Source organism: Nicotiana tabacum, chromosome 14 (genome assembly GCF_000715075.1).
Source record: "Nicotiana tabacum cultivar K326 chromosome 14, ASM71507v2, whole genome shotgun sequence".
In the NCBI taxonomy this organism is placed as follows: domain Eukaryota; kingdom Viridiplantae; phylum Streptophyta; class Magnoliopsida; order Solanales; family Solanaceae; genus Nicotiana; species Nicotiana tabacum.
In genome coordinates this window covers 75720066-75744592 of record NC_134093.1, presented here as the reverse complement: position 1 = coordinate 75744592, position 24527 = coordinate 75720066, and the positions used below count along the sequence as shown (strand labels likewise).

At 40.6% G+C, this 24527-nt stretch overlaps 1 protein-coding gene across 1 annotated transcript in view; it reads left to right on the top strand.

The window, feature by feature from the left end:
* The window catches only part of LOC107829543 (uncharacterized), a 51180-nt gene extending 37838 nt beyond the window's left edge, over nt 1–13342 (top strand). Inside the window, exons 11-18 of the mRNA XM_016656992.2 lie at nt 4591–4782; nt 5566–5841; nt 9367–9990; nt 10584–11074; nt 11164–11224; nt 11308–11376; nt 12010–12568; nt 12854–13342. Of these exons, the coding sequence (XP_016512478.1) occupies nt 4591–4782; nt 5566–5841; nt 9367–9990; nt 10584–11074; nt 11164–11224; nt 11308–11376; nt 12010–12081 (1785 nt within the window). The 3' untranslated portion in view covers nt 12082–12568; nt 12854–13342. The remainder of the gene's footprint in view (nt 1–4590; nt 4783–5565; nt 5842–9366; nt 9991–10583; nt 11075–11163; nt 11225–11307; nt 11377–12009; nt 12569–12853) is intronic.
* The last annotated feature ends 11185 nt before the right edge of the window (nt 13343–24527 follow it).

Sequence of the window (24527 nt, the reverse complement as noted above, 5' to 3'; positions counted from 1 at the left end):
ACTCGAGGACCGAGGTGGGGATAAAAGGTTGTTCAGGTTAGCCAAGGTGCGAGAAAGGAAGGCGCGTGACTTGGACCAAGTGAAGTGCATCAAGGACGAAGAAGGTAGAGTTTTGTTGGATGAGAGGCTTATCCGTCGGAGATGACAGACCTACTTCCATAGTCTCTTGAATGAGGAGTGGGACATGAGCATTGTACTGGGTGATTTGGAACTTTCCGGGAGTCGTTGTGACTTTGGGTATTGTAGGCGGATTAGAGTTTATGAAGTTGAGGGGGCTATGCGTAAGATGAGCAGGGGCAAAGTGACCGGGCCAGATGAAATCCCGGTGGAGTTTTGGAAGAGTGCGAGCAAGGCAGGCCTGGAGTGGCTCACTAGGTTATTTAATGTTATTTTTAGAACGAAGAAGATGCCCGAAGAGTGGAGGTGGAACACGATGGTTCATGTATATAAGAGCAAGGATGATATCCAAAATTGCAATAACTATCAGGGTGTATCAAGCTGCTTAGGCATACTATGAAAGTCTGGGAGAGAGTGGTAGAGCTAAGAGTGAGAAAGAGTGTGTCTATTTCCGAGAACCAGTTCGGGTTTATGCCGGGGCGCTCGACTACAGAAACCATCCACCTTGTTAGAAGATTGATGGACCAGTATAGGGAGAGAAAGAATGACTTGCATATGGTGTTCATCGACTTAGAAAAGGCGTACGATAAAGTTCCGAGGGAGGTTTTGTAGAGATGTTTGTAGGCTAGAGGTGTACTTGTTGCCTATGTTAGGTTGATTAAGGACATGTATGATGGAGCAAAGACCCGAGTGAGGACGGTGGGTGGGGACTCTGACTATTTTTTGGGTTATGATGGGTTGCATCATGGGTCGGCACTCAGCCCTTTTTTGTTTGCTCTGGCGATGGACGTACTAACGCGCCACATCCAAGGGGAGGTGCCGTGGTGCATGCTATTTACAGATGATATTGTATTGATTGACGAGACGTGAGATGGTGTGAACGTGCAATTAGAGGTATGGAGGCAGACCCTAGAGTCTAAAGGTTTCAAGTTGAGCAGGACCAAGATAGAATACTTGGAGTGTAAGTTCAGTGGCGAGACTCAAGGAGGGGAAGGAGAGGTGAGGCTGGACTCGCAGGTCATCCCTAGGAAAAGAATTTTTAAGTACCTTGGGTCTATTATTCAGAGGGATGGGGACATTGATGAATATATCACACATCGTATTGGGGCGGGATGAATGAAATGGAGACTCACTTCCAGTGTTTTGTGTGACAAGAAGGTGCCACCGAAACTTAAAGGTAAGTTCTACAGAGTTGTGGTCAGACCAACGATGTTGAATGGGGCTGAGTGTTGGCCAGTCAAGATCGCTCATGTCCAAAAGATGAAGGTAGTAGAGATGAGGATGTTGAGATGGATGTGCGGGCATACCAGGTTAGATAGGATCAGAAATGAGGTTATTCGCGACAAGGTAGGTGTGGCCCCTATTGAGGACAAGATGCGGGAAGCGCGGCTTAGGTGGTTTGGTCATGTCAGGAGGAGGAGCACAGACGCCCCGGTGAGGAGGTGAGAGGTTGACATTGGAGGGCCTACAGAGAGGTAGAGGTAGGCCAAAGAAGAGGTGGGGAGAGGTGATTAGGCAAGACATGGCGCAACTTCAGCTGACCGAGGACATGACCCTTGATAGGAAGGTATGCAGGTCGAGGATTAGGGTAGTAGAGTGGGTGGTCTAGGGTGTTCGTAACAGTAGTATTGGCCCGCAGTCTCGCTTTCTGTTGGTAGTATGACTAACCGTTGTTTTCTTTCATTGTTGATCACTTTACTATTTTGTTGTTTTTATTCTGCTTTTATATGGCTTTTTGGTACTGTCCCTTCTTGTCTATATTTCCATTAATATGCGCTTATGCTTTCCTGAGCCGAGGGTCTATTGGAAACAACCTCTCTTTCCTCACAAGGTAGGGGTAAGGTCTGCGTACACACTACCCTCCCTAGACCCCACAGTGTAGGATAATACTGGGTATGTTGTTGTGGTTGCAAAAGGAATAATAATGTTATTCACCAGACCTCCAAGCGGTGCCTTATGTCTCCTAATGTCACCTTCTTTGAAAACCAATCATAATTCACAAGTTTAAGTGATCATTTCTAAGGTGTTACCAGTTCCATGTTTTGGAGATTCAGTCACTATCTCTCCTTCACCTTCCTCCTTGCCTTCACCACCAATAGCTCTGGTTTCATCACCTACAGCTCCATCTCCACCACATATAATTCCAGCTCCGCCACCTACATCTCTAGTTCCATCTTCTACCGCTCCACCATTCCTAACTTATCATCACAGTCAACGTCCACCATCATGTCCTGTATCGGATCCTTCACCTACTGCGGACTTATCTCCTAGTCCACCAATCCAACTCCGGAAAGGTATTCGATCTACTCTTAATCCTAACCCCTAGTACATTGGTTTTACTTATCATCGTTTATCATCACCCCATTATGCCTTTGTGTCATCTTTGTCCTATATTTCTATCCCTAAGTCCACTGGTGAAGTGTTATCTCATCCTGGAGGGCGACATGCTCTGATCGAGGAGATGTCTGCTTTACATGCTAGTGGTACTTGCCACTTAGGAGCTTGTTCATCTACCTCCAGGTAAATCTACCGTTAGTTGTCGGTGGGTGTATCCAGTAAAAGTTGGTCCAGATGGTCAAATTGATCGGCTTAAAGCCTGCCTTATTGCCAAAGTTTATACTCAATATTTGGGCTTGATTACGGTGATACTTTCTCTCACGTAGCTGAAATAGCATATGTCCATCTTTTTCTATCCATGACTACTGTTCGCCATTGGCCTCTTTGTCAGTTGGACTTTACGAATGGTTTTCTCCATGAGCAACCACCTGGTTTTGTTGCTGAGAGAAAATCTAGTTGTCTTGTGTGCCGGTTGTGCTGGTCCCTATATGTTTCAAACAATCTCCTCGAGTATGGTTTGGTAAGTTCAGCATACTTATTCACGAATTTGGTAAGACTCGCAGTGAGGCTGATCATTCTGTATTCTATCGCCATACTGCTCATAATCTGTGCGTTTACTAATGATATAGTTATCACGGGCAATGATGAAGATGGTATAATTAAATTGAAACAACATCTCTTTCAGCATTTCCAGACGAAGGACCTGGGCAGTTTGAAGTATTTCCTAGTCATTGAGGTCGCGCAGTCCAAATCAGGAGTTGTCATCTTAGTTGTCATCTTAGAGCGTAAGAAAGCTTTAGACAATCTTTAGGAGACAATTATGACAGGTTGTAGACCCATTGACACTCCTATGGAGCCGAATATTAAACTCCTACCACGATAGGGGGAGCCCCTTAGTAATCCTAGAAGGTATAGGCGGCTAGTTGGTAAGTTGAACTATGTCACCGTGACTCGACCTGACATTGCCTTTCCTGTGAGTGTTGTAAGTCAGTTTATGGACCCTCTGTGTGATAGTCACAGCAATGCAGTTGTTCGTATTATTCGATACTTAAAATCAGCCCCAGGCAAATGATCACTTTTTGAGGATCGAGGTCCTGAGCAAATGTTGGATACAAAGACGCTGATTGGGCAGGATCACCTTTCGATAGGCGGTCTACATCTGGATATTGCGTTCCGGTAGGAGGTAATTTGGTATCTTGGAATAGAAACAGAATGTGGTTGCTCGATCTAGTGCCGAAGCTGAATACCGCGCAATGGTTGTGGCAACTTGCAAATTGATTTGGATTAAACTTAGTGTTCAAAGAATTGAAGTTTAAAGAATTTAGTCAATGGATATTGTGGGATGATAACCAAGCTGCTCTTCATATTACATCAAATCCAATGTTTCATGAGAGAACTAAACACATTGAGATCGATTGTCACTTCATCGGAGAGAAGGTACTCTCGTGAAATATTGTTACAAAATTCGTGAAGTCAAATGATCAGCGTGCAGGTATTTTCACCAAATCAGGCACTGGTTCTCATATTGGCTGCGTTTGTAACAAGCTTGATACATATGGTTTATATGCATCATCTTAAGGGGAATGTTAGAATCTCGTAGATATTCTAAAATATTCCAGGATCTTGTATATAGCTTGATTGTAAATTGATTGTGATTGATTCTCTATCTTTTCTTAGAATATGTACACTTTGCTATTTAAACCCCAATGACTTGAGGGAATAATCAAGCTGAGTTTTCTCTCAATCCGCTCGTCTTATTTTCTAACAGGAATCTATACCAATATAGATATTATTCGGCTGTAAACTAAAGAAATTATAAGCACATGAAAATGCAGGATAAGTTGGATGCTTTTACCTTAAGTATTTTATTGTATTTTGTCCTCAATGACCTCAGGTGCTGCCTTATTTGTTTCAATTAGTCTCTTAGTTTTCCCCTTCATATAATGGTAAATATGAGTGTCAACACCCACTGTTATAATTTGTGATCCCTAAATGAATATCCATATGACCAATGAATTGACGGTTGTGCATTTAATACTAATCTTTCTCACCTGTACTTCTGTTTCTATGATAAGAATTTAAGCTTCAAAAGTGCTTGATGTTTGAGTTCTAACTTTTTTCTTAATACTCGTGCAGGTTGTTCAGGTGCTTATATCTGTTAGCAGGATAAACTCTTGGGCTGAAATAGTTCACAGCAAGCTTATCGGAATGCTAACAAACATGTTTTATGAAATTCCTGAGTTATCTAATAAAGCTCTTTCAGCTACTCCTGTTTTTCTTATTCAGCAGGTTGATCTTATCGGTGGAATTGAATTCATATTTGTAGAGGTACTTTCCTAACCATGGTTATAAGCTTATAATTCACCTATGTTTCTAGGGACAATGGAGGTAAGTCCATAATATGGGAATAACTTTTGCTTGGCATTTTGTACCTATTATATGGAGATAAAGTTGTACTGGGAGTCCATCATATGTGAATAACCTTTGCTTGGCATATTGTGTCTATTGTATAAAATTCAAGTGTACGTTGTTTCTGCTTTTCTGGTACAAGCCAGAGTTATAGGTCAAACTATCTGTAGAAGCTTTCTTTGTATCCGACCAGTTATGTGCTATAAGTTGTTGACAGATTTATTTAAGATGTGCAGAATCTCTGAAGAGATTTCGTCTGTGATAGCTGGAATAATCTAAAGCTGGGGTGGGGGAAGGGTATTTAATTAATAATTTTTTAGGCAAAGTTGGAGCAGGATAATGATTTTTACCCAGCAGAGTTTGTGAAAAGATTCCAAATTGTCTCATGAGCTGTTAGCAAAAAATATTCTGGTTTACTGAGTTGGTGTTTGGCTATACTTTAACTGGGTTATTGAAAATCATGTTAATGTGAGGGCATCTTATGTATTCAAACATGAGGGAGTCTTATGTCGAATGGTAATTTGCTTTTCCAGTTGGGAATGTTATATTTGTTCTCGTTCCTCTTTTTGGGTGGGGGATGGTTGATGTTTTTTGCTGATAAAGTTACAGTATCAGCTCAACTAGTAATGTCACTTGTGATTGTTTGTATGTCGCACAAAGAAATAGGTTTTGCTTAAAGATAAGTTTATTCGACCAATGCAGTTAGTGCTTTCAAACTCAAGGGAAGAAAGAAGGAATCTGTACCTGGTGCTTTTTGATTATGCTTTGCATCAAATAAATGAGTCATGCATAGCTAGTGGAACTTCAGACTACAGTGATGATGAGGTCCAACCTGTCGCTATGCTGCTGATGCTCGCAGATGCACCTGAAGCTTTGCATATATCCGTAAAGCTTGGATTGGAAGGCATCTTAGAGCTTTTGCAACGCCCAATATCTAGTGCATTGTCCAAATATCCAAATTCTGACCGACTTGCTATGGTAATGCTCACTTCATTCTTGCTAATTTTCATTGGACGTCAAAACATGATAGTGTCATTTTTGCGGTGAAAACATCTGAGAAAGCTTATCCAATCATGCTTCTTTGTGATGAACTGTAAAAAGATTGATGCTTCTCATTATATGATGTGTTAATGAGAAGTAACTTGGTTGTGCTTCTTGGTGATTAATCACATAGTTAATAGCCTAAATATAGATGAAAGGGGAAATTGCATCTCAGTGAAAGTAATTCTCTATATGGTTGCCTTTCTTTTTGGTTTTTTGAGGAGATTGTGGGGTTGTTAAGCCTCTTCGAGGTGTGTATGATGAAGAGTCACCTGTCTACCCTGCAATCAAAATGGTCTCTAATGTAATCTTGTTCGTTACCTGTATTAATCTGTATGTGCACTCCAATCTTATTTCCATGTATCCAATATCCCCCCAAGCCAGGGCGATTATATGTTACAGATAAAGATTCCATATGCATTGAGCTTCTATTCTCTTTTCTTAGTCCTGGGAAGGAACCAAAATGTTTGTTTTACCCCTATTTCAGTCATCTTGACTTTTTTGTCGGCATTACTTGTTCAAATTTATTGCCATTTGTGTGTAAGTTTCATGATCTTAGTTAATTTAAGACTCTAGGCTAATGATGTGATTATTCAAGATGATAATGGCCTATAACATTCACGTAGTAAGCCCAGATTTTCTATTTTATATTTGTCTCTGTATCCCTTCAGGTTTTCCTCCAGCTGGTGTTGTTTCGCCAAAAACTTAAACATAGGGACATGTTATTTTGCATGAGTTTGTGTGATTTGGGTGACTACCATATAGTCACCGAGTGATACAATCTATAGAAAGAAAACTTAGTGATGTTTCAAAATTTTTGGCATTTGCATCTTTTTATTAGTTTTTGGGGAGTTTAGCTGAAATTCCATCTGAATTTGTTTACTAAGAATGTCAGGACGCGACAAGCCATTTATCATAGAATAGGTGTCAATTGGAAGTCTAGTGATGTATGTGTAGGTAATTGAGCCTGGTGTTGGAATCTATAAGTAGCGTTATAACGCCTTCAAGTCCGTTAGAGAGAGCCATTAGCTAATACAATATATGCAAATTTTTTCCTGGAATGCACCATGCAAATTTACCTCATGATGCGATTAGAAGCTGTTCTTGAAGATATTTTTATTTTATTTTCTGCCTTTTCCTCAAGATTGGTCACTGTTGCTCTCTCTCTAAATGAACCTAAAAGTTTACGTCACACGGAGGCAGTCACTACTTTATGTACAACGTGGAGTCAGAAAGAAGACATGGAATGTTAATGTTACCATTATATAAAAAAAGAAAAGAAATGGAATGTTCGAAAATTAGCAACATGGGAACTGGTATTTATATGTAGTATCATATATATCTTAAAATATGCCATTGAAATGCTTGTTCCTTTTTACCATGAGATAGTTATTTCAATATTTCAAATACCGAAACAATAATTTGCAAATAATAGCCTGGCTATGAAGTCGTAAGTTTAAGTGAAATATTACTTGAACTTCAAGTAAAGTATTAAAATAGTAGTTTGAAGGTGAAATTAAGGAAAATTTTTCAAAGCTTCAACTTCCACTTGCAAATTTTCAATTTCACAAATATTTTTTCAAGTGAAAGTCCATGTCCAAACACTAAAATTTTCACAAACCTTTTTCAAGTTCAATTTAAAATACACTATTTTAATTTCAACTAAAAAATTGTCCAAAAGCATACGTAGATAATTCAAATAACATATTTCCATCTATTCCATGGAAAGTTAAATATATAAACACCAAAGAAATATCTCAAACTTTTATTTGGATAAGGTCAATTTAATTCAAAAAGCACCAACCTTACACAACATTAAAAAGTCTTCGTCTTGCTCCGCTTTGAACTTCGTAAAGCAGTCAACACATCTGTTACTGTTGGTAGGGGATGGCTCCTTTTTTCTAATTTTCTTCTTGGAGTTCACTAGAATGATGTTTTTCTTATACTGGATTTGGACCTGTAATACCGTCTTAATTCATTTGGCTTTCTCCATTTTGGAACTCCCAAGTGTTTAATACCTAAGTTGCTCGGACACGGGTGCGGATCTAGATGTCAGATCCTTCGAGATGTAAATCTAAGATTCGGGGATATGGATCCTAGTACGGATACGAGTGCGGGGATCCGGCTAAAAATAATTCAAAAATATAAAAATATTTCTAAATTATGAGAAATTTTGTAAAATACTTACGTATAGCTTGTAAAGTGTGGATTTCTTTTTTATTCTCAAGTTGTAGATAAGTAAATGATTGATTTCCTAGATAAGGTATGCTATTTTCTTCAAATTTACCCTAGTTTTATGTTTTGATTTCAAGAATCAAATTGTATCTCGTCTTGAATTTTTCCATCTTCGTGGTCAAAATACCCAAAATTGTTTGACCAGATCCGGTAGGGATCCCATACCCACACCCATACTAGTATCGTGTCGACACGGGTGCGGCACCTAAACTGCTGTGTCAGAGCAACTTAGTCTAATACTACTCTACTAATAATATTATTTTACATAATTTCCACAACTTTTCAAATCAAAATTTACTGGATTAATCACCTTTCATTCTTTGATTTCCTCTCAATTCATCTAACTTTTTCTTAAAAATAAATTCTCAATTAATCTAACTTTTTGTTGCTTTGATATCAATAAATAAATAGAAAAGCTCCCATCTATAAATGTTAAGCTTTTAGATTAGTCAATTCACGCAAATTACATCAATAAAATATTTTCACTTGCTTGTTTCAAGAGAAAGAATCAGGTGGAGGTCCCATCTCCAACAATTTAAGCTTTTAGATGAGTTCTTCCCATGATTTATTACTTTTCGACCATTATATTTTAATTATGTTTCTTCCACCACTACTTATAAATTATGCAAGTCAAGTTAGCATCTTAAATTTCATGCTAGTCACATACTGACACGTAAAGTGGGATGTGGGAGAGTGAAATAGAATATTTCTACGGTAAATTATATATATCTCCGAAATCATTGAATTGAAGACTACTAGGTATATTTTGGTGTCTTTGTATCCAATTTTAAGGACTTGGGTCCAACATTTGAAGAGAAGTGGCAAAACTAGTGTTTTTGGACTTTGTCCTAGGAGTTTCGGACAAGTGTTGGTTGATCTAGCCTGATATTTGGGTACTTAATAGAAAAAACTCCATAACAACATTCCACATTTTGTGTTTGGACTTCTTAATGTTCATGCTAAACTGAGCTGATAAACTAGTTGAAGGCACAAATGAAAAGCCTTTTGGATTGTTGGGCATCTCTGAATCTGTCATTTTCTCTTCACTTGAGTGTATAAATTTGATTTCTCGACGTTGCAAAGAAATTAAAGGCTGTTATAACTATTTTGTCTTCTATTTATGTTGTTATACGCCTACATAATGCTCCTTACTTCCATTCACAGAGACTTTTTTTAGTGAATTATTTTTTCTTTCTTGTTGTAGTCTGACCTTTGTTTCATTTGCAGTTCTTGGGAAAAATTGTCGAGAATTTTGAGATGCTTATAAAGTCATTTACTCATCTAGATAAGGAATTTGCTCATATGAAGCATATAACTAAATCATGCAAATTGCTGGAAAGTATTGATGGAGCTTATGGAAACAGTTTTGGCATGAAAGCAAAGCTCTCTTGGGCCACCTTACATTCTCTTCTTCATTCTGAAAGAACTCTGTGTCGTCACAATGGTTATCTTTGGCTGGGGGATTTGATCATCACAGAAATTGTCGAGGAAGGGGATGCTAGTATATGGTCAAGCATCAGAAGCTTGCAGGACAAAATTTCTCTAGCCAGTGTTATTGACTATTCACCAGATTTAGATGTCCCATTATCTATATGGCTCATGTGTGGGCTACTAAAATCGAAAAATAACCTCATTCGATGGGGCTTTTTATATGTTTTAGAGAGGCTTCTTATGCGTTGCAAGTTTTTATTAGATGAAAGTGAAGTCCAACATGCAATTAGTGGTGAAACGGTTGGAGATCTGCATAATAAAAGTCGTCTCGATAAAGCGAATGCAGTCATTGACATCATGAATAGCGCCTTGTGCCTGATGGCCCAGATTAATGAAACGGACCGCATGAATATATTAAAGGTGATTTCTTTTGTCCTTTTCTGGTAAAATAATAATGATGATGATGATGATAATAATAATAATAATAAAAAAGTAATTCAATCTTGAAACGCTTCAGACATGGTGTTCTTAAGAGGATAGAAATCATGGACCAAGAGTTAGCTGACACCTGCACCTTTATGCCTTGTTATTTGACCTTTAGAGATATATGAGTTTGAGCTACATTTGCATATCTCTGTAATGCTTGTTTCTGTTGAGCAATAGTATTATACTTTTTAGGAACGATAAATATTTGGCTCCCATCCCTTAAAAAGAGAACTTCAAACCTTAATCACAACAGTATTTTGGATAACTCTGCTCTTATGGACTTATTGTCATGATCTTTATCAGTGCAAGATCCAGCCTATTTTGTCTATTGTTTAGGGTTGCACTGCCCATAGAGTGATCATCTTACGAAATGCCAATTTACTTGCCAATCGGGGAACAGTGGGTGTTTAGTAGTGCTGTTAACTTATTTCACCACAAGTGGTTGTATCTTCTTGCTGTTAATTACCTGTGTCTTTAATAGTCAGTTTCCGTGTCTCACTCCAATATTTCTGTTGACCTTTTAACAGATGTGTGAAATTCTTTTTTCTCAACTGTGCCTAAAAGTCCTCCCTTCAACTATGACATCTTTGGATGATCCTATGACCTGTATCAAAGATGTTAGCTGGAATAAGAAGCTTGGTCCAGGAGAAAGCTTCTCTCGGCAGGAGAACTTTGGCTGGGAGGAACACATTGAAGATACTAACCACAAACTCAGAAACAAGGATCCTCCAAAACCAGAAACTGCATCCATGGCGGCACTGCTTCTCCATGGACAGGCCATTGTTCCTATGCAATTGGTCGCACGTGTTCCTGCTGCTTTATTTTATTGGCCGCTAATCCAACTTGCTGGTGCTGCGACTGATAATATCGCATTAGGTGTTTCTGTTGGAAGCAAAGGAAGAGGAAATGTTCCTGGTTCGACCTCTGACATACGAGCCACACTTCTCCTACTTTTAATTGGTAAATGCACAGCAGATCCTGCGGCTTTTAAAGAAGTTGGTGGGGAGGAATTCTTTAGGTGATTTCTACATTTGTTTTTTCTCCAAATAAGTATATTTGAGTTAATTTAGGTTCATAAACAATTTTGCACATATGGGTATTTCGCAGGGAGTTGTTGGATGATACAGACTCAAGAGTGGCATATTATTCTTCAATGTTTCTTCTGAAGGCAAGTTTCTTGTTGTTTTCCTGATCTTTGGCAATGGTATGTCCCTCTACAATATGAAGTAATCTGAAATTGGCATTTTGCAGAGGATGATGACAGAGGAACCAGAAAATTACCAACGCATGCTGCATAACCTTGTTTCTAGAGCTCAGCAGGTGCGGTCCCCTTTTTGTTACCTTCTTTGTTAGAAAATTTATGGGACTGGTGTGTGTGTTATTTGTCCTCCCTCCATGTGTGCGCTTGATGATGAATACCAGTATCTTGCAAAAGTTTGTTTCCAGACCTCATCATGGCATATTCTGGTTCTATCATTGATTTTGGTGGAAACTGCATTCACTAGTTGCATCTACTGGCAACTCCATCAAATGTCTTGAATTGCTGGTTCTTGATGTAACTTGGACCGCATTGTTTCTTGTAGCTAGTATCTGTAGGTCTGATGATTGGTTGCTTTCCCACCAGACATTTTTCAAAATGAAGTATCCCTGAAATGCTGAGATGCCTGTATCTGTTTTATGAAACATGACTTCGTCGGTAAAATTGCTGACTTAATGTGTCCTGATTCATATTACCATTTCAGCGGCAGCTGCAATTTTCAGCTAAATCTGTTGACTGTCATATAAAAGTATAACTAAATGCTAATTGTAGGTTGCATGTACAGCTAATCTGTTTCTGTAGATAGTTGTAAAATTGGTATGGAACATTCATTTGCAAAAGCTGTGCTCGTGAAATGTTTATGGTGTTCAAATTGTAATAACAGATTCCCATTTGGGATATGGTGTTCTTTGCAGAGCAACAATGAAAAACTCCTGGAGAATCCTTACCTTCAAATGCGGGGCTTACTTCATCTGTCTAATGAATGACCTACCACATGATCCTTTGCTGTGCTTTATGAAATTGCCATTTGAAGAATCTTGGTGTTCAATGCTTGTGATAATCATGGAGCCCAACTGCAGGAAAAGTACGCCAACTTGCAAGCCCAAGGAGGATATCATCATGAAATGGTTCTAAGTGTGCATTTATATGGGTGTTTAACCAAAAAGAATAATACTCCCCGGAACATGGATGCCAAGTTGCTGTACTGGGCTGGCTCAGGTTGTTGCTTCAGGAGCTTCTCTTATGTCATCTCATGAAGTTCCTCTGAAATTACAACCGTGGAAGTTTGTTTCCATTAATTTTATTGGCATTCTTTGCATGGATGAGAGATCTCCTGATGATATTTGAAGCTTCTTGTCCATCAGTGAGTTTGGTAAGCGTCATATGTCCAGAACTAGCCAGCACATGGAATCCTAAGGATATACTTCGACCTTATTGTTGGTGTGTCAGATTGGTTTACTAAGCCATCTTCAGGTATTAAATCTTATCTTCTGTACAACATTGACTTCTCAGTGTGAGTTTGCTTTAGTTATGTGAATTTCTCCTGCAGAAATATAAAGCTAGTGGTCTCAGCTTACTCTCTTAGCCTTTAGTTCATTTTTCCAGCACTTCTGCTTCCTGTGGGTAAATGCATGCTTACCTAGTGAAATAAAGACGACATATCACCTCTTAAATCTTTAATTACTCTAATCTTGCTCTTGCTCTATTTATTTACACTGTGCTTGATTATTGCTCTTTGTGCTTATCATGTGAAAGCAGGAGCTGGTTCACAAGAATTTCAACATCAGAACTTTTGTACAGGATAAAATATCCCAGTGGAATACACTAAAATGGTGCTTTATGGAATTAAATTCATCTAACTCTTCCATGCACCATGGAGGACAAATTTCCGTGGATTATAATCTGGATCCCGCACGTACGAGAATCACAAGCTCGGACGGCTTTCAGATTGCAATGTTTAATGAGATCAAACATGGAGGGGAAAAATTTTCAGGTTAGATTGTTTAGTAAGAATAAACATGGTGGAAGGAAGAGGGGGTAAATATTTTTATCCTTATATATTATTTATCATAGAATTGTACATGTGCGCAATTTTGTCCTTCCTTTCTGGGTCCTCAGAAGGAAATTGTAGATCCTTGGAGGGGAACCATCTTTCTGATAGATGTAAAAGAGACGCTGACTGAAAATCCATATTAACATGTAAATTATTAGATAATGCAAGTCCATTTATTTTATTTTTCCTTCAAACTATAAGCCGAGGAAATCTTTAGCAAGTGTGCAGATATGTTTCGATGATTCGCCCGTTTATGCGTCAGCTTTGTATAAGTCGCAACTAGGTTGTTCGTTTATCCAAATTTTTTGTTGTCAAACTGTAGACATACAAATTTTTATGGATTGAAGTTCATGTTAAATTTGAATAAGTTCTTAAGTTCAAGAAATACTAAACCCAAATCAAGGTTAATTATTCAAGTCAACATGAATTTAATTGAAGATAAACTTTATTCAATCTAGCTCATTTAGTTGGACTTCAAAATATGAGCTCATTTCGCTAGCTCAAGGACCAAGTGGCAACTAGTTAATCTTGAAGCCCAAGCTAATGCCACATATCAAATTATGTAGTATGGCCAATAGAAGATTACCATACGGTAAGTGATGTGGCATAGCAAGTCAAGTAACTTGCCAATCCAAGCATGTCAAGTGTAGATACATGAGATTGCTTCATAATTCAAATGGATGAATCAAACTAAAGAAAGTAATTGTGGCTTTATCACAACTCTTCTATTCTATCATTATAAATAGAGAGCTCCCATAAGACCAAAGGGACACAAGAAATGCATCAAGCAAGTTGGAGGAAAGCTATTCTACCATTATAAATAAAGAGCTCCCATAAGGCCAAAGGGACACAAGAAATACATCAAGCAAGTTGGAGGAAAGCTGGAGAAGCTATGAAGCAAACATTTAAAGTCTTCTCTACATTGCGTTCTTCGTTCGTGATCCAATCCAACAACAAAAGTGCAAGTCAAGAATCTAGGAGGGCATCTCCAAATCTTTCGTTCGTGGCAACCAAATCTCAAATCTTGGTTTGTAAACATCCATCAAACTATTTGTGACGGATCTTGTCTTTTCAAGAACAAGCCAAGAGCCTTTGAAGTGATGTTTGTGAGTTGAAGAATCAGAGGACGTCATTTGTAGATTTAGTAGCAATATGGAGATTGCAATCCAAGTCAACTCTTCATATTATATTTTGTAATTTGTAACCTTCTTCTTGACTTGAATAAAAATGACGAGAAATAAACACAAATTTCTGGTACGCCCAGTGGAACCATCTCCACCTTTCATCTCTTCTCTGCTACCTTCAAAATTCAAGAAATGGCTCCTACGAAGGTCATCTCCAAATTTGCTACTACTAAGACTATTGCTTCCAAGTTTTTCTCTGACGTGAAAGCGTGCTGGAGGCAACTAAGTCTCGGACCTATCTCCAGGAACAAAGCATACTTGTTGGGATAACAAGCATTTCAAGTGTCGTCCGCATCATTTCCTATCTTTGGTTCACAAACTTTAAAAGGAGAAAGATCCTTCTTAAGTGAATTGGAAGAAGGAGAGAACATTGCTAAAATGGTCGAAAATATGTTAGCTTTACTTAGCCCATCTAAGATCTAAGGATACCATTGCATAAGATGATGATGATGCCTTCAACACCAGATCTGTCCCAATCACGCCACGTGAGTTGCTCACTCACGGTACGGTAAGAAAAAATTCATGCTTTGCTTTATTATCCACGACAACCATCCAACCAACAATAACTAACACTTTAACTGTTGAAGAGCAACTTGTAATTATTGAAGAAAGTAATTGAAGTCTTGACGAAGAATGTGCAAGATCGGGATAATCGGATTGTCAAGTCAATAGATAGAGTTGAAAGCATGATAGATAGAGATACTAGTCATGCACCTGGAAAGCTTCTTGAGGTGAAAGATAAATGAGACTCATCTATAAGGCAAGTGCCTCTTGCTAAGGATCAACAAATATCATCTGAATGCTTGATTGCTCTTAACCGGTTGGAGGAGTTCATTGAGGGAACAATCAAAGATAAGTATGAAGTTGCTGCCAAGTCTTCCTTTGCGTATGCAAAACCATACACTTCAAGATTTGATAGCTTGAAGATGTCGGCTGGCTATCAACCTCTGAAGTTTCAATAGTTTGATTGAAAGGTAATTCTAAACAACACATGTCGCACTCCGTTAAAACATCCTGGGACTTATCGAGATTATCTTATCAAGTACTAGTTCGTCCGCTCCTTAAAAGGAAATGCCGAGCCTAGTTTAGTTGATAGCTGGGAGCAACTTGAACATAAATTTCTCAACCGCTTTTATAACACAAGGTGCACTTGAATATGGTTGAACTCATAATACAGTTCAATTGAAGGACTAATGGGTCATTGATTTTGTTAGGCCCCGTAAAATATTACGTAGAACCCGGGGTTTCGTGGTGCCGAGGTAATCTAATGTATTTGAAAATTGTAGAAAATGAGCCACGGTACAGATTTTTTGGGTTGTACAATGCATTGGGGAGTTAGAGGTAAATTGTTGTGAAAAATGGCATTTCTTTGGTCCATTATGCGACCGCAAAATCACTCCACGGACCGCAGATCCGTCGCGGAGTGGAACAGAAAATGGGCAAATTTTGAACACAATTCTACTGCCCACATAACCATTCTGCTGGCCACAAAACGATTCTGCTGCCCACATAACGATTCTGCTACCACATAATTGCATCAGATAATTGACTTCGAGGGGTCATTTTTGGAAATTTTCTTATCCGACCCTATTTTGATATAAGGCCTTAGGGTGTCATTTTACAATGTAAAATCTGATATTTTAGAGAGAGGAGAGAGTTATTCTAGAGAGATAAAGGATGGCACCAACATCTTCATGCTTCAAATTCTTGCTCAAGCTTTGGAGATTCATGGAAGAAATCCACAAGATCTTCATCTAATAGGTAAGGTTCTACTCCCTAGCCCTAAATTTCAGAATTTGGACTGAAGGTAGGTCATGAGAAGTATGATTCTTAGGTGTGGGAATTGGTCTTTGTGCATGAACGTAACCATAGGGGTAGTAGGGAGGTTATTTAACTAAAAGGAGTAAACTCTTGGTATTGAATTGGTTGTGGGGTGAAGAAAATCTTGTAGAAGAACCTTGTAGTCAAATTTGCACACCAAGTGTTTGATGAAATGCTTAAATGAGGTGAACTCACGAATATCTTCCTAATTATTGTTCACTTTTGTTATGTTTCTAAATAGATTGAAGTTGCTAGGATTTTTGAAACATTGTAGTGATGTAAGGAAAGCTCAAGAAAGGTATGTTGGCTAAACTTCTCTCTTAAAATTGAATCCCACGATGTTCTTGTAAGTACCGAGTTATTCATTATAAATTGACTATTCCGAATAAGCTTTGTGCGAAAGAGATATGTTCAATATGTGTTCTGAATGCTCTTATCATGTTATGTTATCCTTCGGAAATGTGTTCAAAGTATGGGTTGTGTATTAAAATGTTATGGCTTTGAGTCGGGTTTCAAATGAAAGTTATGATGCCAAATTGTGTGAGAAAAACTTAATGTGCTTAAGACTCTTAATTATTCATATGTGTATCTAATGTCTTAATTGGAAATGCCTTGTTGTTAATAACCCATAAAGATGATGGAAAGTGAAAGAAGTGGATTGGAGATGTAAAGTGTGGCTACCGTGCCAATAATGAAAGTTAAATTTATGGCCAATGGTGCCAATAAAATGAAATGATGCGAGAAAGGTTATGAAATGAGCCTTGATTCAACTGCTCCAAATTGACTTCGAAAATAGATTTTCCTGAAAGCTTATGTGCTCAAGTCATGTCCAAATGCGGTTGTTTTAACTAATGTTATGCTTTGTAAGTATTTCCAATGTGTTATAAGCTCATACGTTCTCATGAGTAAATGATATGGTGTTCCTAAATGTTTTAAATGCTCTTAATGTTCTATGATCACCCATGGCAAGTACAAATAAGTGATAGTATGAACATGAAATGTGATCGCTTGCCAAAATGAGAATTATGAGGCATTGTATGTTTCAATGGTTTCAATCATTGTATGTATGCTTCTAAAATAATAAATGCAAATGACTTCGATGTTAAGTCCCCAAGAATCATGAACTTAGCTAATGACCTCAAGATGACAAGTGAGTGAATAACGAGATGAAAGGGAGATGTCCTATGCTAAATAATGATGAACCTTATGTCACGATCCAAAACCTAAGCCCTCGTGATGGCGCCTATCATGATACTAGGCAAGCTGACATCTCCAAAACACTTTCAACATTTGACAGAAATGAATTAATATATTTAAAATAACCGGAGTCTTTCATAAAAATGGGGTAAAACCCAAAGCATAAGTGCGGAAAAATAGCCAGACATCGGGGTGTCACTAAGTCATGAGCATTTAGATATCCAGTCTAATACAAACAGTGTCTAAGTATCAATACAGAAAAGAAAGAAAAATAGAAGGAGAGATAAGGTCTACGGACGCCGGCAACTACCTCGTAGTCTCTGGTACTCGATCGCGCACGAACTCAACGACCTCCGTGATGAAACACACCTGGATCTGCACATGAAGTGTAAGGTGTAGCATGAGTACAACCAACTCAGCAAGTAACAGAAATAAATAAGGAACTGAGAAGGTGGTGACGAGCTATACAAATACAGTTCATTTTCAATAATTCCAGCAAAGAGTAGATATGCTTTCAAATCCGGTAGTTCAAATCAAATCAGTTTTATACAGTTAAAGTGCAAGTAAATCCGGATATAGAATCTTTCAGAAATTTCACGACAATGATAGATAACAACTAAGTGAATCAACAAATGAAAAAGCAAGTACAACCTCTCAGGGCAACAGTCACTCAACTCGTCACAACAGCTCAATCACTCAGCTCTCAGCCCTCAGTACTCACACTCAATAGGTACCTGCGCTCACTAGGGGTGTGCAGACTCCGGAGGGGCTCCTTCAGCCCAAGTGCTATATCGCTGCGGCATGCAGCCCGATCCCATATAAATATCCATAAGGCTCGCTGCGGCGTGTAACCTGATTCATATATATATATACAGCCCTGAGGCTCGTTGCGGCGTGCAACCCGATCCATATATACAACCCTAAGGCTCGTTGCGGCGTGCAACCCGATCCATACATACAACCCTAAGGTTCGTTGCGGCGTGCAACCCGATCCATATACACACATATAGCTCACAGCTCGGCACTCAGGCCCTAACTCAGTCACCAACCTCTCTAGTCTCTCGGGCTCTCAGAAATCAAAAAGATCAGCCCAAACAAAAATATAACATAGTGTATCAACAAGAATCAAGAAGCGACTGAGATATGATACGCAAGTAAAACCATGACTGAGTACAAGACAACAATTAGCAATTGCTTCAACAAGTACATGACCTCTGCGGTCCCAACAGTACCATCGCATAGCCTAAGCATGATTTCTAACATGATTTGCAATCAAATTTCTATAACACATAGAGAACAGGTAATTAACAATAGGCTATTCAACTTTACAGTCTCACGGGACAGACCAAGTCACAATCCCCCACGGTGCACGCCCACGTGCCCGTCACCTAGCATGTGCGTCACAGCCAAAATAATCACATCATACCAAAAATCCGGGGTTTCATACCTTCAGGATCAGATTTAAAACTGTTACTTACCTCAAACCGCGCAAAATCCTACTCCGCAATGACTTTGCCCCTCGAATCAATCTCCAAACGCCCCGAATCTAGCCACAAGCAGTACGATATAATTAATATAGGCTAAAAGAATCAATTCCACTAGAAAAACACGAAAATATAAGCCAAAATCTGAAATAGGCTCAAACCGGCCCCCGGGCCCACATCTCGAAATCTGACAAAAGTCACAAAATGTGAACCCTCATCCACTCACGAGTCCAACCATACAAGAATTACTCGAATCCAACCTCAAATCACCTTCCAAAACTCAAAATTTTAGCCTATGAAGTTTCTACCATTTCCCCCCAAATTTACAACTCAAATCCCTAATTGGATGATGAAAATAGCAATAGATTCATGAAATATAATCCAATCCGAGTTAGAATCACTTACCCCAACAATCTTCTTGAAGAAACCTCGAAATATTGCCTCACACCGAGCTCTCAAAGTCCCAAAATCGAAATGGAAATCAAACCCTCGAAATCCCATTTTTCTGCCCAGTTCTTCCGCATCTGCGGACACACTCTCGCACCTGTGGAATTTCCCTCGAAGGTGCGGAAATGACTTAAATGGCTGGGTCCGCATCTGCTATGTAGGGGCCGCACCTGCAGAAAATGGTCCGCTTCTGCGTTCACGCCTCCAGCTCACTCTTTCCGCATCTACGGAACTTCACGCGCATCTGCGTGTCCGCAGATGCGAAAATCCCCTCGCACCTGCGACCCCTGACCATCTCCTCAACCCTCGCTTCTGCGCTTGGCCTGACGCACGTGCGTGCCCGCACCTGTGGTTCCCCACTTGCAGGTGCGAAACACTAGAACACCAGAAACTCAGCAATTGCACAAGTTCAAATTTTGATCCGTTAAGCATCCGAAACACACCCGAGGCCTCCGAGACCTCAACCAAATATACCAACAAGTCCTAAAACACCATACAAACTTAGTCGAGCCTTAAAAAATGTCGAACAACAACAAAAACACAAATTACACCCGGATTCAAGCCTAATGAACTTCTAAACTTTCAAATTCAACAAACGACGCCAAAACCTACCAAACCACGTCCGATTGACCTCAAATTTTGCACACAAGTCATATTCAACATTACGGACCTACTCCAACTTCCGAAATCGGAATCCGACCCCGATATAGAAAATAAGTCAACCCCCGGGTCAAACTTCCTAAAATTTTGACTTTCGCCATTTCAAGCCTAAATTAGCTATAGACCTCAAATTCACAGTACAGATATGCTCCTAAGTCCAAAATCACACAACAGAGCTAACGGAACCGATGGAACTCCATTCCAGAGTCGTCTTCACACAATTCCGACTACGGTCCAAATCCTGAGACTTAAGCTTCTATTTTAGGGACTAAGTGTCCCAAATCACTCTGAAACCAAAAACAAGACCTCCCGGCAAGTCACATAAACAGAAACAGATACATGGAAAACAATAAATAGGGGATCGGGGCTAATACTTTCAAAATGACCGGCCGGGTCGTTACATCCTCCCCCTTTTAAAACAAGCGTTCATTCTTAAACAAGCATAAAGACATACCCGAAGTGGTGAAAAGATGAGGATAACGACTGCGCATATCATGCTCGGTCTCCCAAGTCGCCTCCTCGACCGGCTGACCCCTCCACTGAACTTTCACAGAAGCAATATTCTCCGACCTCAGCTTTTGAATCTGCCTATCTAAGATCGCCACCAGCTCCTCAACATAAGATAAATCCTTGTCCAAGTGGACTGAGCTGAAATCCAACAAGTGAGATGGATTGCCGTGATACTTCCGGAGCATAGAAATATGTAATACTAGATGAACTCCTGCTAGACTGGGAGGCAAGGCAAGCTCATAAGCAACATCTCCAACACGTCGCAATACCTCAAATGGACCGATAAACCTCGGGCTCAGCTTGACCTTCTTTTAGAACCTCATAACACCCTTCATGGGTGACACCCGGAGCAAGACCCGCTCTCCAACCATGAATGCAACATCGTGAACCTTTCGATCCGCATGACTTCTCTGTCTGGACTGGGGTGTGCGTAGTCTATCTTGAATCACCCTAACCTTCTCCAGAGCATCCTGAACCAAGTATGTACCCAATAATTTAGCCTTGCCCGGCTCAAACCAACCCACTGGAGACCTACACCGCATACCATACAGAGCCTCATACGGTGCCATCTGGATGCTCGACTGGTAACTGTTGTTGTAAGCAAACTCTGCTAGAGGTAAGAACTGATCCCACGAACCCCCAAACTCCATCACACACGCATGGAGCATATCCTCTAATATTTGAATAGTGCGCTCAGACTGTCTGTCCATCTAAGGGTAAAATACTATGCTCAACACCACTCGAGTACCCAACTCATGCTATAAGGCCCTCCAGAACCGTGATGTAAACTGCGTACCCCGGTCAGAAATGATAGATACCAGTACGCCATAAAGCCTGACGATCTCGCGGATATACACTCGAGCCAGCTTCTCGGAAGAATAGTTAGTCATCACAGGAATAAAATGAGCTGACTTGGTCAGCCGGTCCATAATCACCCAAACTGCATCAAACTTCCGCTGAGTCCGTGGAAGCCCAACAACGAAATCCATAGTGATCCGCTCCTACTTCCACTCTGAAATCTCTAACTTCTGAAGCAACCCACCTGGTCGCTGATGCTCATACTTCACCTGCTGGCAATTTAGGCACCGAGCTACATACTCCACTATGTCCTTCTACATTCTCCTCCACCAGTAATGATGTCTCAAGTCCTGATACATTTTCGCGGCGCCCGGATGAATGGAATACCGTGAACAGTGAGCCTCCTGGAGAATCAACTAACGCAAACCATCTACATTGGGCACCCAAAGCCTGTCCTGCATCCTCAATGAACCATCATCCCTAATAGTGACCTCCTTAACATCACCGTGCTGAACCGTGTCCTTAAGGACAAGCAGATGTGGGTCATCATACTAACGCTCCCTGATACAATCATAAAGAGAAGACCGAGAGACCACACAAGCCAATACTCGACTCGGCTAAGAAATATCTAATCTAACAAACTGGATGGCTAAGGCCTGAACATACAATGCCAATGGCCTCTCTACTGCTGGAAGATATGCTATGCTCCCCAAACTTTTCGCCCGATGACTCAAATCATCGGCCACCACATTGGCCTTCCCGGGATGGTACAAAATGGTGATATCATAGTCCTTAAGAAGCTGCAACCACCTCCGCTGATGCAAGTTAAAATCTTTCTGTTTGAACAGATGCTGCAAACTCCGATGATCAGTGTAAATCTCACAATGGACACCGTACAAATAGTGCCGCCAAATCTTCAAGGCGTGAACAATAGCTGCTAACTCAAGTCGTGGACAGGATAGTTCTTCTCATGAGGCTTCAACTGGTGCGAAGCATAAGAAATCACTCTAGCCTCCTGCATCAAAACATACCCAATGCCGATCCGCGGGGCATCACAATACACTGTGTAAGAACCAGAAGCTGATGGTAGAACTAGAACTGGAGTCGTGGTCAAAGCAGTCTTGAGCTTCTGAAAACTCTCCTCGCACTCCTCCGACCACCTGAAAGGCGCACCCTTTTGGGTCGATTTAGTCAAGGGTGATGCAATGGATGAGAATTCCTCCACAAAACGACGGTAATAGCCAGCCAAACCGAGAAAACTCTGAATCTCCATGGCTCAGGACGGTCTGGGCCAACTCTGAACTGCCTCTATCTTCTTCAGGTCTACTTGAATACCCTCATTGGACACCACGTGCCTCAAGAACGCCACTGAACCGAGTCAAAACTCACACTTGGAGAACTTTGCATAAAGTTTCTCCTCCCTCAACCACTGTAACGCAATCCTCAGATGCTGGGCATGCTCCTCCTGGCTACGAGAGTAACGAACGAGTCAAGATAAGGCTAAAACACACTGTTCATCAGATGCATGAAAACTGCTGGGGCGTTGGTCAGCCCAAAAGACATCACAAAGAACTCATAATGGCCATATCGAGTCCTGAAAGCTGTATTAAGAATATCTGAGTCCCGAATTTTCAGCTGGTGTTACCCTGACCTCAAATCAATCTTGGAGAACACTATCGCTCCCTGAAGCTGGTCAAACAAATCATCAATACGCGGTAAAGGATACTTGTTCTTGATTGTGACCTTGTTCAACTGTCTGTAATCAACGCACATTCTCATAGTACCATCCTTCTTCTTCACAAATAGAATTGGTGCACCCCAAGGTGACACGCTAGGCCGAATAAACCCCTTATCAAGGAGTTCCTGAAGTTGCTCCTTCAACTCCTTCAACTCATCCGGTGTCATACGGTATGGTGGAAGAGAAATGGGCTGAGTACCCGGCACCAAATCAATACCGAAATTAATATCTCTGTCGGGCGGCACGCCCGGCAGGTCTACAGGAAACACATCCGGGAAATCTCGCACCACCGGAACAGAATCAATAGCGGGGGCCTCTGACTAACATCCCTCCCAAAGGCCAAATAAGATAGACAACCCTTCTCAACCATCCGCTGAGCTTTCAAGTATGAAATCACTATACTAGGAACATAGTCTATGAAGCCGCTCCACTCAACCCTCGGCAACCCTAGCATCGCCAACGTCACGGTCTTAGCGTGACAGTCTAGAACAACATGACATGAAGACAACAAATCCATACCCAAAATCACTCTGAATCGACCATACTAAGTAACAAGAGATCCACTCTAGTCTCCAGACTCCCAATAGTCACCACACATGACCGATATACACGGTCCACAATGATAGTATCGCCCACTGGAGTGTATACATGAACAGATAAAACTAGAGACTCACGGGGCATAACCAGATAATGAGCAAAATACGAGAACACATATGAATAAGTGGAACCAGGGTCAAATAATACAGAGGCATATCTATGGCAAACTGAGAAAATACATGTAATCACAACATCCGAAGTAACGACATCTGGTCTGGCAAGAAGAGTAAAGAAATGGGTATGGACGCCCCCTGATTGGCCTCCCCCTCTCGGGCTACCCCTAGCTTGACTGGTCTCCACCCTGAGCTGGCTCAGTGGGTGGTGAAAAAACTGGTGCTGATGTCATAGACTGGCTCCTCTGCTGAGCCGGACTTCCCATAAGGCGGGGACAATATCTCCTGATATGGCCAAACTCTCCACACTCATAGCAACTTCCCGGTGCTGGTGCTGGGGACTGAAGGGAGCCCTAAGCACCGGGATAACTGGTAGAAGGACCTGGCATAGACGAGCCCTAACCTGATGGAGCACGATACGAACTCTGAGCTGGGAGAGCACTGAGAGATGATTGACTCTACTAATAACTGTGTGAACCATGGCCAGATGATGCACCACGGTGAACTTGGCAAGCCGTCTGAGCATGTCTGAAAGGACGACCTCTACCGTGGTGGAACTGCCCCAGAAGGAACACCGCTAAATCCATCCTGTCCACGAGGCCTTTTGGCCTCCCTCTCAACCCACTCCTGATTGCGAACCATCTCAATCTGATGAGCAATATCGACAACCTCATCAAAAGTTGCACCGGACACCCTCTCTCTAGTCATAAGCATTCACAGCTGAAAAGGGAGGCCATCTATGAACCTCCTGATCCTCTCCCTGTCTGTGGGAACCAACCAGATAACATGACGGGATAACTCTGAAAATCTCATCTCATACCGTGTCACAA